Source organism: Glycine soja, chromosome 20 (assembly GCF_004193775.1).
Source record: "Glycine soja cultivar W05 chromosome 20, ASM419377v2, whole genome shotgun sequence".
Taxonomy (NCBI): domain Eukaryota; kingdom Viridiplantae; phylum Streptophyta; class Magnoliopsida; order Fabales; family Fabaceae; genus Glycine; species Glycine soja.
Window position 1 is genome coordinate 46,119,133 of NC_041021.1, and position 24,118 is coordinate 46,143,250.

Here is a 24,118-nt window from a genome sequence, read left to right on the forward strand (position 1 = left end):
TACCCTTAAAACACTCATGCATTGAAATTGATTGAGAGTTTTCACCCCCTAAAACACTCTTGTATTAAAGCTGAAAAATCTAGATCCAAAAATTGAACATGGTATTCAAATTAATTTGAGCTATTTAAATACAAAAGTGTTTTAGGATCTAGATTAATTCAAGCTCAAATTAATTAGAAGAAACTAAGGCTACTTAAAATTAAGTTATTTAAATAGCTTAACCATAATTGTTGAATTTTGATAAATAGTTATTTAATGTTGTGCATACGAGGAATAAATATTGAAAAGATTTTCACCAATGGACCATGAGCACACCACATAAATGAATTGACACCACATTTCAACCAAAATCCTTAAAGCTCTAGGTTTGTGGGTCTTCTCACTTGTATAATTTTCAATTTTCTTATTTCTATTCAACATAGGTCTTCTCTCTCAAGTATGAGTCTCTTTCACATAATAATTTTCCCTTGAGTGGAAGTCATTTTTTCAATCCACAAATATTTAATGATAACCCTTAAAGCTTAACTGTGACTTTCCCTACCTACCTAACCATTGACACCCAACATGCTATAATACTTGCACCATTGCTCTCCACCCATCCACCGTTTCACAAGCACAAGATATGTTGACTAACCTCGAGGCATGAACTCACCTTTCAAAAAAAATTTTGATATAGGAAATCTTCATGTCTATGGATCCATTATCACCATCTTACTCCTCCAAGCCGATCACTACGTTAAACCATCGCCTTTGATATCAATTGTTGTGCAATCGAGGTAGTTAAACACCAAGAGATCTACACCAATGATCATAAACATATCACATAAATAAATCTGACATCACATTTTAACTCAAAACCTTAGAAATTCTCAAATATTTATCCGTCCAATTGCACAACATTTGATAATTATTATAACCAAATTGACTATAATCATTTTGGCATAACTCAGTTATAATTAATATACATGGATAAATAGATTTGTGATTGTGTGCATCAAACAACTAGCTTACACGCTGTCTAGATTCATGACTCAATTAGCACTTACAGAAACCACTTGATTTCAAAGTCCTTTTTGCCTAAACTTCAGGATGTCTTTTTCTTTTAAATCCCAATGTGTCTACTTTTTAACTAAGAAAACAACTAACACCTTGCAACAAATAGGATGAAACAAGCACTCGTTTCTAGAGAGTAGGCTCGATGGCCACATGCAATCAATATTCCACATACCAATATGGGGATTAGGTATACAAGTGGGGTAGCTCTAATTAATACATGCACAATTATTTGTGTGTTCCACTCGTATCTAGACAAGGACATTGGGATGTAAAATATTGAAGGCGTGTGGATTATGAAACTGTTAGGTAATCCATCATACACAGTGTTTTATCTCCATCCAACTTGTCCCGTTTGCGCCACCCATATCACACCCTACGGTTTTCCGCAAAACTCCATCCCCAAGAAGCCATAAACATCATTTCACCCATTAAACTCTGTTCCCTTGGTGTTACCCCAAGAAGATTTTGCTAAACAGGATCACCTTAGGTCTGGCTCAATTGAAAGGCTCTTTGGAAACAAGAGTGGCAGTGAATGTGCGCAATGATGTGATCAATTTGAACATGCATGCATGTTCTTAACTATATTTTTCTAGGGTTTCACGTTAAGATGGTAACATTTATTTAGAATCCTAAGTTGTTGATAGGATCTTGTGATTAGTAAGAATGAAAAGGGGAAGGTCATGTCAATTTTGGGGTCGTTGCTAATGTCTAGTTTCATTAGGGGAATATACCACAACTTTTTGGTTCTTGTACACAACCCTGCCAAGGTGTACAAAGAGCAAAAGCCATAAGAATTAGAGAAGGAGAAGTGAACATGATTATTTTTTGCATACTATAGCATATAGATAATAGATAATGCGTAAAAAAAGCATAGATAAGTGAACTAATAAAAGATGGGCTAATAACAAGTTAAAAAATAAAGAGAGGAATGAACGAAAAGGAAAATAGGAGAAAGAGAAGCATAATTAAAGAGAAATAATTACCACATGTTTTAATATTTCTTCCAATCGTATTTTTTTCGCAAGATCTTTAAAAAATTTGAGTTCATTTTCAGTTGGACCAACATAACACATAAATGTTTTCATGATATAATCTAGTTAAATATTATAGTTCTTTAATTTGAAATGCCTTCAATTCTCGATATTGTTTGGCAATGTTTTTGGCACATAGCAATGTTAATTAACTATATACAGCTATTGTTTGAAGGATGTTAGAAACAAAAATATTCTTAACTTGTTTACACTTTGTCTTTATTCGGTAAATTTTATAATAATTCCATCAAATAACTTCGCGCCAATGAGACTCATGATATTTTACCTGGTAATAAAAGTAATATTTAAAAATATTAAACATATTGTAGATATTGAATATTAAAAATACCTAAATTATATACTTATTTTGAGGATAGTTTCCCATTACTTTAAAGGGGATGCTTTACAGATATCTGATATGTACGCAAGTTCATAAAACTTAAAAAGTGGTAATTTAAGAGCCTTAAGTCTTGTGGTAAATTTATTTGGAGAATTGGACACGACTTAACTTTGCCCCAAAATTTAATAACATGACTTACATTTCTTATCATTTCCCTCCTCATACTAAATCATAGATCTCTTCAGTTATGATATTTCTTCTTAGGAAAAGAGTAGTTGTTGCTAGATCAACTAAGTGTGTGCTTGAATAGCTTCTAAAATCATAATAGACCATAATGAGATAGATCAACCTTGATTTTGATTAAATTTTGCAGATTGTTTATAAAATCAATTATGATGCATAAAAATCATGATAAAGTTGAAGCAAATATGAATAACTTCCATTAAATCAATTCGACAATCCAAACACACAGTAAGTGAATTATAATCAATTGAGAAGAGGGGAAATGGGGAAAAATAATTCGCACAAGTGTTGAGACTGTTGTTAATGACAAAAACTGCTCATATTTTGGAGGAAGTCATCATCACGTAACATCTTTAGGCCACTTAAATATGTGAAAACGATTGGAAAATTGGAACTGCTTTGAAGCCCCTATTGTTTATAATGCTTTCCAAAAGTATCTTGAATTTTGGAGATGAGACTTGAAGAAAGAGCAAATATTGGAGGCCATAATTTATGAAATGGTACTCTGATTAACAACTGAGTTAATTATTAACTTCAATCGTTCGCGCACGCGTGTGTTAAGGCATAACCTGACTTAATTTTTCTGATATTTACCCTCCATATTACATTATATATAAAATGACGTAATTTTTCTAACATTTGCCGTCCATAATCCAAATTACATTTATATGCATAAGATTTCTATATATATATAAGCTAAATTGATGGAGCAAAAAGAGGAATCCTCCCCAAAAAAAGTAATACTCTATGGTAGACATTTTGGCCAGAGAAAACAATGAATCCTCTACCAGAAGAGTGGAAGAGATAACAATCTCAGAACTAGCAATAATTATGTTGTAGAAGGAGAGTAATAACGCATGCAATGGGTCATTCTCATTCACTAACACAACTCGGCCAATGTTAATCATCATGAAGCCATTAATTGAGTTGACTAAAGCCAGAAGCACTAATATTACCAAACAATTTGGAAAGCTACAGGTGGTTATAGGAATATCAGAAAGAGAACAACTATTGAAGAGAAATCTACTGTTATGCATCCAGAAGCACAAAATTGATCATGGCCCTTTTCTTCCTGTACCCTATTAAAATCAACCTGCACCCCTTTTATTTAAAATTTACAAAAGTTATTGGTGAAGATATCCAATGATTTCCGAAAGTTCACTAACACTTAACTAACATTTCTAGTTTGGTAAAAGCACATTGTCCCCCCCACCCAAAGGTTCATTAAGAATCACTGCTTCATACAAAGCCATCATCAACAATACAGTGCAAATCACATTTTTTGATATTTATCTCCTTAAAAAACTACCCTGCTTTTTAAATTTTAATATCTCAAGTAGAAACTAACAGTTCCACAGACAATACTACGAACTACAATACAAAACAATATGGTAAAACCAGCTTTGCTGAGTAGCAAATAAGACACATGGCAAAACAAAGAGACACAGAGAGAGAGAGAGAACACATACATGCAAACAGCACTCCCTTTGTTACCAGCTCCATCATATTCTCAACCTGCAATTCTACAATACAATTGCACACAAATTTAATTGATATAAAAACCTAAGTAAACAGACACCTCCTCAAGAAAACAAAATCAGGGTCCAAGTAAAGGAGTAGAATATAGATAGCCAAAAAAATCTAAAAGAAATCAACAACCCTGCACCTTAGACTAGAATATCATCAAAGCACGCTTATACCACCACCTCATTGTTCAACTTCAAAATTCATCGCTATCAGCAATCAAAAACACATAAAATTGTGCAAAATCATAAGATGTATAGTTCAGTGAAAGGAACAAATATTAGTCTCACTCTCATAAGTTGCGTATAGAAATCATAAAAGATAAATTGAGTGATAACAAGAGTAGTATTTAAATAGTAAACAAAATACAACTTACAATGTTAAATATTTTTGTTTATGACTTAATTTTTTGTTCCAATTAAAACCAACATTACCACAAATAATTGTCAACAGAGACCATATCAGAAATAGTGAAATTACTGCAAAGGATTGACCAAATGCTAATTTCATGCCATACCTAGAGGTGGCCATCTAAGTGCTATGTTAGCTACTTAACGTGCCAAATTTACACTTGCATTAAAATGGTCAGAACATAACTCAGGGACTAACTTTCTCAACAGATTTATCTTTCAGGAACATCATTGGGTTTAGAAAGTCCAGAGACTAATGTGAAATTGGTGGAATTTTTAGGGACAAAAGTAGTGTTTTACTAGAGCCAACATCACTTCAGCTGCAAACATGCTAATTTGGTGCTTCAAGTAGTTTCAAAGTAACCCAATTAGACTTGCCATGCAATGCTTGGTTAATGGTCTGCTAAAACAAACTAAAGTTGAGATTTGCCTATCTCATCATTAGTATCAGCAGAAGCCTTCTATCAAACAACTTTACTCATGATACAACTCTGAGTAAAGTAAAGGCAATAGACCTACTCATGATACAACTCTGAGTAAAGTAAATACAAAAGTCTACACCATTCAAACATACCACCAAAATTTACACGATGAATAAAAAAATCAAACCCGAATTTTACACCATAAAATACAAATTCCAGGCTGAATTCAGTAATTCCATCTAGGGTGTACACCAACTGAATTAGGGTAATTACAGGTTCAAGGTCAACCTTATAGGGTTTATATAACCAACTTTTGAAGATAATGAATAAAGAATTTATCTAGAGGCAACCACACTTTCCAATACCCTAATTTTGCAGATGATAAATAGAGTTCATCAGACAGGCAACCATTTTTACAATTACAGGTTCAAGGTCAAACTTATACATACCCAAATTTTGCATATGATGTAAAGAATTCATCTCATAAAGGCAACCCACACTTTTCTGATTTCAAGGTCAGGGTACAGAATCATTCTTATAGGATAAATAAACATTAGTTCATACAAGTTTGTATCCTGTAAGATTTTCTATACAATTTGTCTTAGATCTTTGATACATGGAATTAGAACATTAGTCTATGAAACGTGATGAATTACTCGTAAATTTATTTTGAAGCGTAAGTTGAAAAAGTAGAGGTAGGATTTGTAAATGCAAATGTACCCCAACCACATTCTAAATCATACTCTTTTTTCCTCTATCAAATCATGCTAATGCAAACTTCAATAAGTAAAACCATGAGCTTTGACCTTTCTGCTTTCACGCAAAACTTATAGGGAAACGTTTTTTGAGCAAAAGTGGGCAATAAAAAGCTGTCTCATTTGACTTTGTGATGTATATACAAAAAGGTAAAAGTAAGTGAGTTATAAACAGTTGAGTAGGGTGTCACATATGATGCCCAAACAGGACAGATCTCCATGAGTAATCAAGAAAAGTAATCAAGAACTATGGGAATAATAAATAGATAAATAAATGAGAAATGAGTAAGAGGATTTACTTGTTAAAGTTGAGTTTACACTCAATTTCTTCCTTTTGGTCACCTAGCTCAAGCTTGAATACAACTATTTGCATCTTATATAAAGAATAGGTTGCAGTATACACTGCTGCCTAGAGGCTTTCAGCTTCTCGATGACCCCTGCAAGACAGAACACCAGTTTCTTTTTCAAAATATTGCAAAGAACTATGACAGAAATGTGCAAAGTCCATCCTTTGCAAGACCAAAACCAGAGATGGTGAATGATAGTTCTGCCATTGAAAAAAATGACAATTTCATATTGTGAGTATTAAGGAGCATGTCATGTCATCCTTAATTGATACAGGAAATGAATCAGGTTCAAAAGTGTTGCTAAAACAGTCTTGAACCTTGTCCAATGACAACTACTCACCTAACTTTCCTCTACCCTGCTATCAGGGGGAACATTTAAAACTGAAGCATAATAAAACAGACAAGTATGATCTGAATTTCCACAAATTCAAGCCCAACCAATTTTCCTGGGGTTTATTTTTTATTTTGTGTCTTCAAACAATTAAAAGCAAAAAGAAAGGAGAAGAGGTGAGAGATACAAACCTCCTTTATTTTTTATTAAAGACAAAAACCTTGTCAAGAAAGCCTTTGAAAGCATATTTTCTTTTACAGAAGCAAGCCTAAGCAGCAAGATTCCCTTGAACTGCAAAGCACATATAAAATGAGTGAAATGTATAAGGTTAGGATGAAAAAGAAGAGAATAGGGAGCTGGTAACAAAGGGAGTGCTGTTTGCATGTATGTGTTCTCTCTCTCAATACAATTGCAAACTCCTCAATATCCCTTAGCAACATAAGGTAACAAAGAAAAGAATACAATAACAGAAAGAAACATAAGAGTGAATAAATTATAGTATACAGTTGACAGAGAATACAATGGCAAACATACCCACCTCCCCCCAAAACCTCACCTATTTATAATCCCCAAACAGTCTTGTTCTACAATCTCCAATACATCTATAAAGCCCAAAATAGGTAAAGACCCAATGTTCCATGATATTTACCTACAAAAGGACAAAATCTAACTATAGGAACAAAAAATAAAAGAAAAGAAACAAAATCAAAAAAAAAAAAAAGAAGAAGAGAAACAAAATCTAACATTCACAAAGATAAAATACACAATCAATGTTGTTAACCTCTTCATTGCAGTGCAAATGGAGAAGCAAAACAGATCCAAAAAGAATAAGGATGCCTATTTCTAACTTAAAGTTAGTTACTGTAGGATCTCTAAAGCACATAAGTTACTCCCATTAACTAGGTGCCCTTAAAATATCTGTATATGAGATTACTAAAAATGTCTTAGTATGTATTCCTCATTTATTACTCTATTGAGAAGTCATCACATAAAATAAAATAAAAACAAAATAGTGCATCAAACCAGATAAGCAAGAAACTAAAGCTAACCTCTTTAGCATTTGGGTTAGCAATCTCTTTTGGGACTGAATGATATCCCTTCAATCACAATAAACAAATAAGTTAGTTTGCCATCTCATGGACTAAAACTACCACCACCCACCCTGATCCAAAAAGTTAGAGCCTTTGAATAGCAGGAAGAGAAAGAAGGAATAGAATGAAATACTAAAAATGAAAGAAAAGTACTTGAACCAAAATTAGCTCCACACCTTGGCAGATGTGCTAAGGTAGAAACAAAACAACACACTCAGATCTGCCATGGAGCAAGAAACAGTGTCAACCTCGGATACCAGTTTTATTTACCAGCTAGGCACTTCCCTCTAAGCCACCGCAAGCATCATCACATCAAACCAAACATTTAATTCTTAGTTTTAAAATCTAATATCTATTTCAAAAAAATGCAACTTTCCCCAAAAATTCGTTTCATTACAAGTAACGCTTAAAAATATACATCATGTACGCATATCGCAAGAACCTTTGCACCGTAGCAAAAACTGAAGAGAACAGAAAGCATAAAACAAAACGTACAATTGCACAAAGTAATCCAACAGACAGCAGTCCGTCCGGCTACCAGCTCTATCACATACCTAACCTGCAATACTGTAATGCAATTCCTGCAATTCTATAATACAACTGCACACAAGCATATAAACATATATACATAGATACGCTCCATTTAAAAAACAAAAAAATAGTCAATAATTGGTTGCCACCAGATTTACAAAACACAATCCACTCTACTAAATAAACTATGACAACAACAGTTTTCGGTAAATTGGATCGCAGCCATCACGATGATGCAGCAGAACGTTAACTAGCAAAACTCAAACTTCAAATTACACATTCACATTAAAACGTACTAAAACCATTAAAAACGTTGAGAATCCGGCTAATGATTAAAAGGGGATAGACTAAGAAAACCAATATAGACCGATTGAAAGACCCAAAAAAAAGAAGAAAAATACGGTAATTAAAGAAAATAAATATAAAATTCAATTTCTCCCAAAAATATGCCGTTCCGTTACACCGCAAAGATTGAAAATATACATCTAATAAACCCTAAATTCTCAGAAACCCACTCATTAGCTAGTGAACTTTGTGACAGCCTTGGTGCCTTCGGAGACAGCGTGCTTGGCGAGCTCGCCGGGGAGAACAAGACGAACGGCGGTCTGGATCTCGCGAGAGGTGATGGTAGGCTTCTTGTTGTAGCGCGCGAGCCTGGAAGATTCCTGAGCGAGCTTCTCGAAGATGTCGTTGATGAAGCTGTTCATGATCCCCATGGCTTTGCTGGAGATCCCGATGTCAGGGTGCACTTGCTTCAGCACCTTGAATATGTAGATCTTGTACGTCTCCACGCTCTTCTTGTTTCTCTTCTTCTTCTTCTTCTCGCCCGAGGCGGGTTCCTTTGGGATCTTCTTCTCGGCTTTTGTTTTCTCCGCCGGAGCCTTCTCCGCGGGCTTCTTCTCCGCCGGTTTCTTCTCTCCCTTGGCCATGGATTGGGGAAAGAGTGAAGAGAATGCGAATTCGAGTGTTTGGAGAGTAGAAATGCTGAAAAACGAAGATGGTTGATTTGAGTGTAGCGGTGAGGCGCGGTTTAAATAGGAATAACGGTGGAAGCTGATTGTTTGGGTTTACTGTGCGCGGATTGATGACCTGGCAGATTGGGTTTCGGTTTGGAGGGAGATTTTCGAATCTCGGCTTTCGCGTTTTCCTTATACTGTTTGGCGGGGGCGTTTGAATTTTGGAGTTTAGGATTGGCCTGCATGTTTAGGAACACAATTTTAATTTGGGAGTTGCTAATCGCACAGCCATGTAGGTGCTTTTTAGCATTGTTCTCAAAATGTCTTTTTTTGTAAGAAATAGAAAACGGAATTATGATTTTGTTACATATTTTTTGGATAAAAAAATTATACGATAAAAACATATATCCATTGTGCATTTTTTGGGATGAAAAAATTGTACCATGAAATTTAATTATGTATTCTTGTTAATCGATTGATAAGTGTACTAATTTCTTCAAATAATAATTAAAATGGTAAGACTAAATATCATATCTATAAAAAATTTCTTGTATTTCAATGACAAATATTCAGCTTATAAACAATTTATAATTGGAGTAATATGAATTTTAGCTGTTCATTCATGTCATCAAGTAAATTATAACAATTTTTTCTAACTTAAGTACGAATGCTAGAAATAAATACTGAGTTTTGAGATGAAACAAATATCAAGTTGAATATGTTGGAGAGTATTTGACTGAACTCTTTCTTAACGTGATTATAAAAGTTTTTCTCTATTTAATATTATCCTAATATTCCTTGCACCTTCAAATTTACTCTAACTGTAATTTCTCATATGAAAGAGTCAAATCCTCCTAATTTCATTCTTAATTCCTCAACAAATTCAGTCTAAGTGAGCCGCATTATGAATTAAATGCAAACTATACTAGATTACTTCGCACTATTCCTATAAATGAAGAATTCTAGCTACTCTACCAAGTTCTAAGGACTAAAAGTATTTTACAACACTTAAATCCTAACAAAACATATAAATGGATGATCAAGCCACAAATATGAAAAATAACCACAGATAGAATCAGGGAACAATAGCAAATAATATTAAATAGATAGTTAGAGTTTTTACATCAAGAATGCTCAGTGGAAAACTCTCCGACAATGAAGTGTTTAGCTCTCAATTAGCATGGAGAGCTCAATATAATGACTAAAAATAAGGTAGAAATGCAATGGTGAAGTAAAAATAAGGAGAAAGTAGCTTGTTTGTCTTCCATCAACCTTGGTGCTCTGTTTTCTTCTCAACCACGTTGCATGTGTCATTTCATTTTCCCTTTTCTTCCAGCTTTAAAGACTTTTTGGGTTTTTTAAATTGCGAATGTGCGCTCAACGAACAATGTCTCGTTAAGCGATAGTTAGTGATTGGATGCTGAATGGATGTGGACAAGCTAGCTGCGCGCTAAGCGCAATGCTCTCTGACTTTGCATTCTCTGGGGTTCTTCTTCGCACTGGGCGAGCTCTCTTCCTCGCTAAGGGGGTTCACCTTGCTTAGCTAATCTGGCTCGTTGAGCGAGCTCTTCAGCATGCACTTCCAAATCTTCCTTTCTTGAACTTGAAAATTCAAATGGTAACAATATCAATCATTAAGATGAAGTTTCCACTATGTAAAGCTCACACGAAATCAGTTATTTACAAATCTTACACAAGAAATCATAAAATTAGAGGCACGTTGCTAATTTTCATCTACTTTTTTTATGCATTTTGTGCTCTTGAATAACAATTATAAATTTTTTGAAAGTGAAAAAAAATATACAACAAAATCATGATTTTATCATTCAATTTCATCCCCCCAAATGACACGATAGAATCATAAATCTATTGGACAATTTTTTAACCCCCAAAAAATACACAACATAAGTACGTTTTTATTGTGTAGTTTTTTATTCTATAAAAATACACAATGAAAGTAAGAATTCACTATACTCCTCAACCCATAACACAACACAACAGAAACATACTTCTATTGTGTAAAAAAATAAAATAATTATCATGTTAAATTTTTAGTTTTTTTAATTGAATTTAAGTTTTAAATGTTAATGTGATTTTATGTAAATTGTTCATCCATGTTAATTAGATATAATTTTTTTTACTTGTATTTGTAAAAAAAATAGTACATTCCTATGTGTTATATTTTTTATATAAAACTTATTCTAATAAATTTACGTATAGGAATCATTATACAAAAAGATAACTAAAAATTGCTTTAAAAATGAATAATTATTTAATTGAGAAGACAATAAATAAAAAATAAATAATATTTGCCTAAAACATGTTTTGAGATATTAGACTGCTACACAAAAAAATAGGGAAATATTTCAATAATTGTTGTATAAACTTCTCCTCACCCTCTCCTAACAAATGCTCATCCACTTTAATATGGATAATAGGGTTGTGGGTCCAATTCAAAGAAAATTTTTGCTTACTTACCACATTAATAAAAAGGTTAGGATGACTAACTCCCCTTTCACTTGAAAAATTCTATGCTTCAAAGCTCCATAGCTCTCTCTCCATGAAGGCACAAATCAAAGACTTTCTTAAATGATTGTTCAGAGAAATCTAATCAACCTTTCCCATGTTTTTCACAACTAATGAAAAAAAAAAACACATTTAAGGAGGACTCTTGTTTCAAACCTTCACACAACACTTTAAAAGCTCACACAAACACCTAACTATTAAGATGAAGTTACGTGGGAGCAATATTTAAGGTCCACAAGATGAAATATTGGGATTCTTGGAACAAAAACTTCACTCATAATTTAGGGATAATGTATTATACATATGTGTGAAACCTTCACTCTTAGTCGAAGGGATTCTGACGTAAAACATTTTGAATAATGAATCATTAATAAAATTTGAATATTACATTTTTTAGTCATGAATTTTAATACATTAATTTTCAAAATCTATTCATGAATTTATTAATATTTTTCCTATCTATTGATTTTTAATATCTTTCTGAATGTTTAATAACAATTTTTTTTCTGATAAGGTTCTAATTTTTTTTTGGTAAGTTGGATAAAATATTCGAATAAAATTATTCCAGTGAAATTAATATCTTTCTAAATGTTTAAATATTTGAATAATTTTTTTTTTGGGTAAGGGGAATCAAACCGTTTTAGTCAAATAAGACAATTTTTGTTAAAATAGCTAATCTGATGAATTATTTTTCAAACATACCTTAAATGATAAATAATTAATAATTAAAAAATGATAGCTACAGTCTAACCATAGGCGCAACAAGGTAACGCTGTAATAGGGTGTGGGGTGTGAAGAAATAATAATATTCTTATGCGCGGTGAATCTTGAATAAAAACAAATGCGAAACGAGAGTAAGAGAGAGAGAGACACCGACTTACACTCATAACACGCACATTGACACATCACACGCACGCACACGCAACACAGAGAGAGAGAGACAAAGGTCACGTTGGATATGTAGCAGAACTGCTTCATCTTCTCTTCTCTCCGCTTCCACCACCACTCACTCACTCACTCCACTCCCTCACAATTCACAATCCTCACGTTGCCTCATTCACATGAAGCTCCTCTCGCGCTCCGTGTTTTCGCTCTCTCCCTGAATCACTCATCCTTATAATAAATAAATTCTCTCTCGAAGAAGAAGAAGGAGAAAGAGGTTTTCATTGTTCTTGTTGTTGTAGAAGAAGAAGAAGCTCAAGAATGGAGTCGACGGAATCTTCATACGTCTCTTCTCCCGAGGGACCAAGGAAGCACGCTGCATCGCCTCCTCCGAAACCGCCTTCGCTAGGTATATCTGATCCGATCCGATCTGTTTTCTCTCTCCTTCGTTTCGCTTAAACTCGCTCTCTCCTTCGCACAGTAATGTAGGTTAGGGGACTGTATGTCGGTGACGCTATTCCGCGGTCAACGCCTTTCATTCCCAACCCTAATTCTTAACACTGGAGCTTCAATGCTGTTTCTCGCTAGATTTAGATTCATTTTCTTTTCCTGTTATGAAAATAATAAAGTAGGAGTGTTATTCTGTCCTGTTTCGTGTGTGGATGTGATTTTTCGTGGTTTACGCTGTTTATTTGAAGTTCTGCTGTAATTGAATGATTGCAATTTATTATGATTTCGGAGTGAAGTAATTGTGCCGGCTTTATTCTTTTCTTCGGTTTTTTAATTTTTGTAGATACCAAGCAACGCAGAGGGAATACTTTTTTAAGACTGTTACTTTCCTGCTTAGTAAAATATGTATGTGTATACTCTGCATCTGTTCTGTTTTGTAGGTACAAAAGTATATTCACTGAAAAATTACCTTTGCCTATAAAAAAATGTATATTCACAGAAAAAATATAATGGTTTGACTTTTAAAATGCTTATGTGAATTTATGTAATTAAAATTGTTCCAACAAGTGAAACTTCAATGCTAGACTGATTTTTGTTTTTTTACTCTCATTTTCTAATATTTGAATTTTAAACTTTTTCCTAATTGCGTCTATTATACTTTGATTTGTAATTATGTAAAAGTTTTAACTTAATTATTTGTTATTAATTTTGTGTTTGCTTCTTTCAGATTCTGAGGAGAAGCCAACATATATTAGGTTTCTAGTATCAAACTCTGCTGCTGGTTCGGTTATTGGAAAGGGCGGTTCAACTATCACTGATTTTCAGTCACAATCCGGAGCACGAATCCAGTTGTCACGTAATCATGAATTCTTTCCTGGAACTACTGATAGGATTATCATGGTATCTGGTGCAATAAATGAAATACAAAGGGCTGTAGAACTTATCCTTTCTAAGTTGCTCAGTGAGGTAATCTCTATGATGTTGATTTGATTAGTTATTGGAAGAACAGATGTCTTACATGCTTCTGAACTTAATTTGCTACCTGATTAGCTTCATAGTGAGGATGACAATGATGCTGAGCCAAAGACAAAAGTGAGACTCGTTGTTCCTAATGGTTCATGTGGTGGAATAATTGGCAAGGGAGGTGTTACCATTAGGTATCATTACTCTTCTTTTTCAAGTTGTATGGCCTACTTGTTTTCCATGTTTATGAATTATGTAATGATATAAGTAGTCTTTGATGCTTGTTTTTTTCAATTTCTGTTCTGGTATGTCTTGACTTCAAGGGGTTATATTTCCTGTATGGATGCTGGTTCTTTTGTGCCTGAGCTTTTATTTCCACTTGCTGCCCCCACCTGCTAAAAAAAGAGTGCAATTGGCTATTGTTTGGTCAACTATTGTTGTCATTGCCAGGATCCTTTCTCTATGATTTAATGTTCTTCATAATTATAGATGGAGATAAAAACCTTAGCTTATACGTTTTTTGCCATTGAACAGGTCATTCATTGAAGATTCTCAGGCTGGCATTAAGATATCTCCTCAAGATAATAATTACTATGGACAGAATGATAGGCTAGTGATGCTGACAGGAACTTTTGATGAACAGATGCGTGCAATTGAATTAATTGTTTCAAAGTTAGCTGAAGATCCTCATTATGCACAGTCCATGAATTCTCCGTTTTCATATCCTGGTTAGTGTCATTTGTTCATACAATGGAATATCTGTTATCCATTTGTTGATTTTGCTAGTGTGTTATGTACTCCATTTGTCCCTAATTATAAGATCCTTTTCAGAAATTTGTTTGTCCCTTTTTATAAGACCATTTTCTAATTTTTAGATGCATTAATTATTTTTTTCCCTACATATCCTTACTTAATTATGCTCTCTCCAAACATTAATGAGAAGCAATTAAGTGGATAGAGAGATAAGAAAAGAGTAATTTTGAAATGGTAGTGCAAATAATTGATAAATTTAATGTGATTAACTAAATTAACTACTTTCTTAAGGGTCATGAATTTGTTGAAAGAGTCTTATAATTAGGAAAGGAAGGAGTATATTTATTTTGGAGCACCTAATATGGAAGATGGAAGTAATTGCCATTGGTAAAATTACTCATATATCCCCCATCATTTGTGTTTTCTTTATGTGTGGATCTCTACAATTATAGTCTTCTTCATTGTAGGGAGAGAGTAAATGGGGGCATTACTTGAATTAGTATATCATCTTCACTTATTGTTAGTTTAGTTTGTTTATGTTTATGAACACTTCACCTTTTTGCTTTCTTTTCAATGAGAAGTACCCATCTGTCTTTCTACTTTATTATTTAGTTAGAGGATAGTTATGATGGGAAAATGTTCCCTGTACAATTTTGAATATCACATTATTTTAAACTACAACATTTGAAGATTCTAACATAATACATTTGTTATACCTATTGATGTTACTAAGATAGTAAGATTTATAAGAAAAAATGTAAAAGATTAAGTATATGTTACGTGTATGTTTATTTAAGAGTTCCGAAACCTGACTGGTGCTGGCTGGTTCAACCTGTAACTGGTCACCTACCCAGCTTGGTGATCTGGTCAGGTTATATAATTATAAACCTTTAAATCTTCATTCAAATTGTTGAAAAAGCTGTGAATTAGTTGTGAATTGAATGGGCTGTTTGAACTATTAGCGGCTCAAACAGTTTGGGTGGTGAACAGTAACTATTCATCTCTCGTCTCCACCTCAATTTATTAGAAAGAGAAGAAAATTTAATAGGACAAGATCTATGTTTGAGATCAAATTCATGTTTTTGAATTTGAATGATTGTGAATTAGGCTTTAATCTAGTATTTAGCGACAAGAATACTGTCTAATTTACTTGAATTATATGTTCCAGGAAGCATGTACCTTGCTTCACTTAATGCACAAACTAACTTTGCTCCTTGCAGCTTGGATCTGCACAACCTTGATTTGGAAGCCATCATTTTCAAATTTAATTCATAAATTTTCTTGGTATCATCATTATTCATATTCACTGCAATACTGCTTATGAAACTCATTTTTTCATATAAATGTTTTGGCTATAAAAAGGATATTTTTGTTTCTTAACACGATTTTTAGCTTTATTCTCTGTCCTGATCATAGTTATTAGTATCGAATGAATCGTATAATTCATATCCCCATTCGAAAAAAAAAACCATGTCTAGCGATACAAATTGTAGCATGACTTGTTTTAAGCTTGAATCGGTCTCCGTATCGCATGAATCGCTTTTGTATTGGGTGATTTGTGATTCTGAAGCTGTCCCGCACGATCCAAACATGCGACTCGCAATAACAATCTGGGTTGGATTTGCAGGATCCGTCTCAGGAAAAAAGCATTTCAGATAATTTTTTTACAAATTTTTTTTCTGGAAAAAGAAGGAAACTACTGTTTTCAGTTTTGCATGTGTGCTCAAACTAAAATTTCAAATCTTAAATTTTATTTTCAATTCTCAATTGTCTATTTTTTCCCTTATATTCAAACGTGAGGCTCTGTTATTATGCTTCAACCAATTTCATAGTGTGAAGAAAAGTGCGACTGTGCAAGTCACTGTGCTGCTTGACCGCTTATGCTTTTTGTAATTTTTAATTGACTTTTGGCTTCTTGTGGTGGTTACTTTTTCTTGTGGTCCCAAGAGTCTATTTCTTGTAACATATAATTTTTTCCCTCATTATCTTTTTGTCAGCTTTATGGCTTCCAATATTTTAACTTCTCATCACTTATTTGTTAAGTTCTTTTTTGAGGTACAAGACTTATTTCTTCCCATTGGTTTTACTTTTGTAGGGGTTGAACACTTTGGGCAGTTACTATTTTTTGTTCTTTTTGATTTATGACTTGAATATATCATATATTAGGTTATATATATATATATATATATATATTTTTTTTTTTTTTTTTTCTTTTTTTTTGCATTTGTCACTGATGTTTTTCTAAAAATGTCATATTTTATTGATCATATGTATCTTACGATTCATAATACGATTTGATTCATGATTTGTAAAATAGCTTTTCTGATTCACAATTTGAATTTCGATTCTATAACCATGGTTCTGATAATGTGAGTTGGTTTCCTAATTGATTTTCTGTGAGGAACAGTTTGAAAAGAAATCATATTTCCTATATTTTTCCTAACATTGCTTGTAATATTGAGACAAGTTCTTCCCTTGTGTTGTTTTCCCCATACTTTCTTCTAGTGAATTGGGCTTGTAAAGGAGAGAATTGGTAACTTTGCTAGTGTGGTTCAAGCATTGTTCATCTTATACTGTAGATCTTCTTCATATATTGTCTCTTGATCTTGAAGTGTGGTTAATGCATAGGTACACTCAGTTCTGAAATTTAATTTAATAAAAAATTATAAATATTGAGAGTTGCATGCATATCTGGTCACTCTAACCTGGTCAGACTCTTTGATATCATGTAAGGATCAATTGTTCAATTCAACCTAAGTGCTTAACCTGTTGGATTGAGGCTCAATTCTGGTTTATCTCTCTAACAATGATATTTATTGAAATAAAGCAGCAATATACAACCATGGATGTCTCTATCAAAACAACAGTAGAGAGTATACTTAAAATATGCTAATTTTTGTAGTTATGCTCGTTTTTTATGGCAGTGAAAATGAATTTAATATGCTGTGCTTTGTATAAGTAGTTATGTTTTGTGATGAATAATTATTGGTGAGTTTGATGATAATTAAAATTTATTTATCATACACTTTAGGTGTTTACTTCTCGGGTTATCAAGGTGTTCCATACACATACGTGCTTCCATCTGTTGCACCACCGGCATACAATGCAGTGAATTACAGACCCAATGGTACTGCTGGAGGAAAGCTCCAGAACAGCAAGGTTCTTGTATTTCCATTGATTTAATCTTGTTTGAAGTTTTTCATATTGAAAGTTGCCAAGTTTTCAGACACACACGTATGGAAGATTTTAAATTATTTTCTTTTTGTTTCTAATCCCCACAAATATCACTTTCTTCTTTTAATCCCTGATGACATGACACTTTTATTAACGAGGCACTCGATGATATAACATTTTTTTTGTTGAAAAAAAAATCCTTTTTATGGATAATGTCATCATTCCGGCTGTCAGCCACAACAGCTTTTTCTCAGTGGATAATGCTTACATCTCAAATTCCAGGGACCAAAATAAAACAAAAAAATTGTAGAGACAAAAAGCAAAAATAGGAATATTTGCAGGGATTAGAAGCATATTTAAGCCTTTGCACAAAGACTCCAGTGTTGCTATCCTAAATCTTTTTTTCCATGGTACTTAATAATCCTTTTAACTTTCATACTTGAAGAGTTGATGCTCAAGTGCTTGTAATTTGTGTAGTTATGTTGTGCAGTTAAAAACTTAAAATGACTAAACTGAACATGCACTCATTTCAAATCAAATATGGAGTAGTGATTTTCTAGTCAGTGTTTTAAATTCTGGATAGCAGTGCGTAGCGGCCGACCCCAAAAACGTGATAGTGGTTGCGAGATAGCTGCTATTTTGAATCTTTTTATATAGTCTATATAATGTATATGTATATAATATAATATATTATATACATATAAATTCTCCAAAGTGATAGAAGTTGCTCAAAATAGTGACATCCACAGTTAACAATAAAAAGTCATGGTGTCTTAAAAAAACATACAAATAAATACCAACAAAAGTCATACAGGTTTCTTTGATAGGAATCATCAATCATTATATTATAAATCCTAGTCTTTATCATTTTTACTAGTATTACAGCTTTATATTTCTTTTTTGGAAATTGAAATCCCAAAAATAGCCCCCCTCCCCCCAAAATAGAACAATAAAGAAGTGGAGAGCCAAGGACTGATCCAATGGCAACAATATAGGTTTTGGGTTTATATCAACCCACCACAGAAGCACAATAAGGTGGAGGATCTTTGATAATCCTCAGTTGCAAACATGGTGCAGTAGTTCAGTTTGCTGTAAAACCTTGAGAGTTGAGATCTTTTCAGTATAACTAGAGGCTCCAATGCTCTGTTTCATGGCCAAAAATGCCTCAGTAAACAGAGCAACAGAGAAGAATGGAGATATTCACAAATTTGTGTTTGACCTGAGAGGATTGGAAGTTAATTTTGGGTTGCAATGGTCTGGTAGGCTTGGAAATCCTGCTTCAAACAACTAGAACACAAAAGGGACTTTATTTCAACTGCCATAAGTTGTTCACCTTTAGGACTAGGTGAATGTTGGGGGCTGGGGGGGTTATTGTTAGTTCAGTTAGAAATTAGTCAAAGAAATAAAGGGGTTATGTTAGAAAGAAAGGGAATGGGCCTGCAACTAATTATGCCCATTAAGGGTGGGTTTATGTTAGCCGACCAATAGCTGTGTATAAATAGGAAGAGGGGTTGTGACGGTTTTATCATGTAATTTGTGAGAGGATTGGATCCTTTGGGCATTGGGATGTGCAGACCCTCAAAGTTCTGCAGTGTGTGCTCTTCTGTAAATTGGGGGTTTCTTCTCTATTCTTTCTAGTAAAGAGACCAATTTCTATCATTGTGTGTAAAATCTTACAAATAATTTATCAAAAAAATTACAAATATATGGAAATATTAATTTATACGAGTCTTGAAAATGAGAAGTGGATAACAATATTAGAATCCTAAAAGAACGTAAAATGTTCGTCAAATAGAAAAAATAATGTCTATAATCAATAGTGAATTTAGTGAATGAGAAAACTACTTGTCTTTTTCCCGTTTAAATCCTTGCATCCTTATGTGGTGATTTGCTTTATTAGATTGAACTTACTTATATTCTGTTCTTTGCCAGGAGGAGCGGAGTAACTCATTGACCATGGGTGTTGCAGATGAGCATATCGGATTGGTTGTTGGTCGTGGTGGAAGGAATATTATGGAAATTAGTCAGGTTTGCTATTCCTAACGGTATTCCTTGGTATATTGTGATTACTCATACAATAAACTAACTTGAATGACTTCTGCCTTTTCAGGTTAGTGGGGCAAGGATAAAGATATCAGATAGAGGTGATTACATATCTGGAACAACCGACAGGTAGGAATTTGTTCACTAATTTTTTTTGCTTGCTTCATACCCCCAGTACAACAAAAATCATTAAGCAAATGATTTGACATAATATCTTTGACCGTAAATGTTTTATACGTGTTTCTGTTTTCTTATTACAGGAAAGTTACCATAACAGGATCCCAGAGAGCAATACGTACAGCTGAATCTATGATATTGCAGAAGGTAGCTTATGCTACTGAGAGGGGGGTGATGGAGTAGTTTGCTGCTGCACTGTCTGCTGTTAGATGCTTAGTGAATCTGCTTGCTAATTGCTTATACATTTGCTGAATTTTGGGATTTGTTTACATAAATTATCATCACTTGTTATACCTTTGGAGATCTTTATTGTAGCGGGAGAGGGCAGGGTTTTTTTTTTCTTGAATTCAGAGCGGTCTTGTAGAAATTCTTCTCAAACCCCGTCAACAGACAAGTTCGATTGGAAAGTGCATTTGCACATTTCCAAAATGTAGTATTTAGAACTAAATTCTTTTTTTTTTTTTTTTTTTGTAATTCAACAGGTGCTAATGTCATATATGATCTGTATCCTCAATCACTAGCCTGAGATAGGATATGAAAATGGTTGTGATAGCAATTGAGAATCAAGAATTCACTTGTGAGTTGTCAGAACCTAATGCCCGAGTTGTGTTTCTAGATTTTCATAGACTAACATGATGACGACTTACAGGCCACTATAGAATCTTTCAATAGCAGTTTCTGGCTCTTAGATGCACTTAGCGAAATAATTTTGTTCCTTTCAAACGGCGTTCAACAGTGTCAAGGTTTACAACAGGTTGTGCTGAATGTTTTATCTGCTTGTTTGCATGTGTATAGTTTTCATCCAAGTGCTCTGATAAAATCATCATACGTCTTTTCTTAAAATAAAACTCTTAGCATTGCATAAAAACGTAGTTGATGAAACTTAGAAGTTTCCAGCTGTTTATCTTTAATTCTTTATCATATCATATAATTATTTTCTTTTTGTGGTACCCATACAGTCTACTAGCTGTTTAAGTGGTGTGTGGTCCTATAAAAAATGGTCGCTTTGTTAGTCTTCCCGTCTGAGAAGCGGAACCTGATTTGGTTACGTCTGGATTGACATCTGCTAGTCCACTTGTGCATAGTGGTTCTGGGCCACCTGACTAGCTTTCCGATGTCTCAAAGGAACTTTTGTCTATTTAGTAAGTATTGCAAAACAATGATTAAGGGCCTATTTGTTACTTTATTCTTTTTTTTTTCTTACAGATTTGTTTATTCCTTTTGGAAACAGTTTTCAGTTTTTAAATTAAAAATAAAAATTCAACTAGTCAATTTAAAAAAACTATTTTCTATTTTTATTCTTTGTAGATGTTTTGGATTTTGACGTTGTTTTTTGTTCTGGTCATTTTTTTGTTCTTTCTTTATATTTTAAATTCATAATTGTATGATGTTTTAATATGAGAATAATTATTGGGTCTTTATTTTTTTTTTTGGGGGGGGGGGGGGGGGGTGATCATTAATACATAGTATGTGCTAATGTTTTTTCTAAAAAAAAATTCACAGTAGGATTAATGTCTATTAATTTTTTTAGTAAAAGGTTTTGCAAAAAAAAGAATGACATGTTTTGCAAGATTGGAGTAAAACGGGAATTTCATTAATGCTTAATTTATTTTTACTTATCTTACCGCTTTAATTTAAATATTTTATCTCTTTTTTTACCTTCTTTCATCTGTAATCACACTTTTCACTTTCTTTCATCTTTATTTATTTCTCACACTTTTATTTTTTTTCATTTATGTTTATCAAACACAATAATAAATAGAGTATTAAAAGAGAAAAAAGAGAAATATAAATATAATAAATATATATTTAATCATTCAGTATTTTAGGTTTAAATATAATTTTTTCACTAATACGTATAACCCATTAGTGTAGAGTGTAGACGACTTAAGTCCAGGTTTAGTCGTCCCTCATTAAATCCACCACGCCATCATTAATGATTACATTGTCAATGTGCTTTCTGAGGGTCCACACTCCTAAAGTTGAAGCTGTGCCTATATTTGGTGGCTTTGTGATCAAGATTTGTCAAAGCAAGCAGTAAATGTACCGAGCATTGTATTTCGAAGCATTAACTAAATGGGTTTGATTTCACACTATAGAAATAATTATAAATATAGAATTAATTTTAGATAAACTTTTATATTTTTAATTTCAAATTAAAAAAGATTTTAAAATTAATTATGAATTTTTTGCATTGAACAAAATTTTATGTTAAATTTTACATTTTATAATAAAAACATTTAAACATAAATCATATCAGCTACAAATTATTTTTAATTAAAATTTAAAATTAATTTTATTTAAAATTAATTTTGATAACACTCATCCAAACACATACTAATATTAAGTTATTAACATAAGAAATTTGTATTAAAGTGATTTAATTAAACGTGGTTAATTAATTTTGATGCGTTAATGAATATTTTAAAATCATGTTTATATAAAAATAATCTATTTTCTCATATTTATCATTATAGTTAAGTTTAATTCAACAATGCATTAACATATCATTTATAAATAGAAACAAACTTTGTCAAATTTTTTTGCACACTCCAAGTTGATCTGAAGAGAAACAAGAGTACTAATTTTCTTAAGAAAAGGAAGAGATATAAAGGGAAAGGCAAATTATTAATATATGTCATGATATTTTTATAACACCATCTACAATGATACACAGTAATATTTATATGTAACAGCCCAACTATAACCATGATACCTAGTGACACTAGGCTAGTGTAGCACCCCCATGCATGCATGAATGAAGCAGAACGACCACGAAAGCCAGACTGCAATTTTATTTTTGGAAATCATATATAATATGACAACAACAAGATTGAATGCTGTCTATTATATATATGCCTAAAAACAAAAACCATATCTTAGTTTAAGGGGACTCATAATTTCCTCCCCCACCCCAACCAGACCCATACCCAGAGCCACTACCATAACCAGAACCTCCACTACCACCGCCGCCGCCACCACCTCCACCTCCTCCTCCACCACCGCCACCGCCACCGCCTCGTCCTCCATTTCCACCTCCTTGACCATAACCACCTCCTTCACCGTATCCAGAGCCTGAGCCATACCCTGAACCATTAGAACCTCCACCTCCGCCTCCACCACCTTTGCCTCCACCTCCTCCACCACCGCCACCATTCGCACCACCACCAGACCCGTATCCGGATCCATACCCTGACCCATATCCGGACCCGTACCCCGAACCTCCCGTAGCACCACCGCCACCGCCACCTCCTCCTCTGCCTCCACCGCCACCCCCGCCTCCTCCTAGTGATCCTCCACCGTACCCTTCACCCTCACCCGAGCCATACCCTGATCCATACCCGGAACCACGTCCAAGACTACCACCACCGCCACCTCCTCCGCCACTGCCACCGCCGCCACCGCCACCGCCACTTCTTCCCCCAAGTAACCTATCCGTAACCCTAGCAGCAAATGCAAGGTCCACAATAAGCAAAGCAATGAAAGCAGCCCCTAAGACCTTTGAGGTTGCCATCATTTAATTCTTTCACAAACTCAATAGTGAAGTAAAGTAATATTATTAAAAATGAGAATATACCAATGGTTTGAGGATTCAAGAGATGGATCACACACAAAACACTAACAGGAAACTATTATTGCACTGCGTGTAGTCTTGTTTGTACTTAGGTGTTGGTGCAAAAGTGCTAGGTAAGGGACCCTATATATACACTTTGAAAAGGATGAAGCTGATTCTCTAGTAGCTTCCTTAACACCTAACCAGTTACTTTTATGTCATGATTAGTTTGTAGGAACTTGTTGCGGAGGATTCGTTAGTAGTGCTGTCATTGCACTTGCACTTGCACTTAGTGCGTGATAGAAAAAAAAGAAGAAAAAAGTATAGTAGCTAGTTTTTGGAGCTGGCGGAATCTCTGCCTTTTTTGTCCTGCTTATAAAATAACAACAAAACTTTTATCTTACTACCAGTTGAAATTCTGTACATGTACATATATACTTTTTTTATAATTTAATATTACATTTTGTTAACAGTTTTTTTAATCTTTTAATAGTTTAATTTAATTAATTTGATATAAAGGTCGGGATGAAAATAATGAGTGTCATGATGAGTAGTTAAAA

General features: G+C 33.6%; 3 protein-coding genes across 3 annotated transcripts; 1 reads left to right on the top strand and 2 right to left on the bottom strand.

Moving 5' to 3' along the window:
- Window positions 1–8,479: 8,479 nt before the first annotated feature.
- On the bottom strand, window positions 8,480–9,094 carry LOC114402433 (probable histone H2B.3). The gene has a single exon (XM_028365002.1). The coding sequence runs from the start codon at window positions 9,008–9,010 to the stop codon at window positions 8,600–8,602; it is 411 nt and encodes a 136-aa protein (XP_028220803.1). The 5' UTR covers window positions 9,011–9,094; the 3' UTR covers window positions 8,480–8,599.
- A 3,317-nt stretch (window positions 9,095–12,411) lies between these two features.
- On the top strand, window positions 12,412–20,605 carry LOC114403473 (protein BTR1-like). Its single transcript, XM_028366472.1, has 8 exons — window positions 12,412–12,854; window positions 13,623–13,861; window positions 13,946–14,052; window positions 14,393–14,586; window positions 17,643–17,770; window positions 19,718–19,813; window positions 19,896–19,957; window positions 20,089–20,605. The coding sequence occupies exons 1-8, from the start codon at window positions 12,767–12,769 to the stop codon at window positions 20,186–20,188; spliced, it is 1,014 nt and encodes a 337-aa protein (XP_028222273.1). The 5' UTR covers window positions 12,412–12,766; the 3' UTR covers window positions 20,189–20,605.
- A 2,284-nt stretch (window positions 20,606–22,889) lies between these two features.
- Window positions 22,890–23,519, bottom strand: LOC114402163 (putative glycine-rich cell wall structural protein 1). The gene has a single exon (XM_028364670.1). The coding sequence runs from the start codon at window positions 23,517–23,519 to the stop codon at window positions 22,890–22,892; it is 630 nt and encodes a 209-aa protein (XP_028220471.1).
- Between the last annotated feature and the right edge of the window lie 599 nt (window positions 23,520–24,118).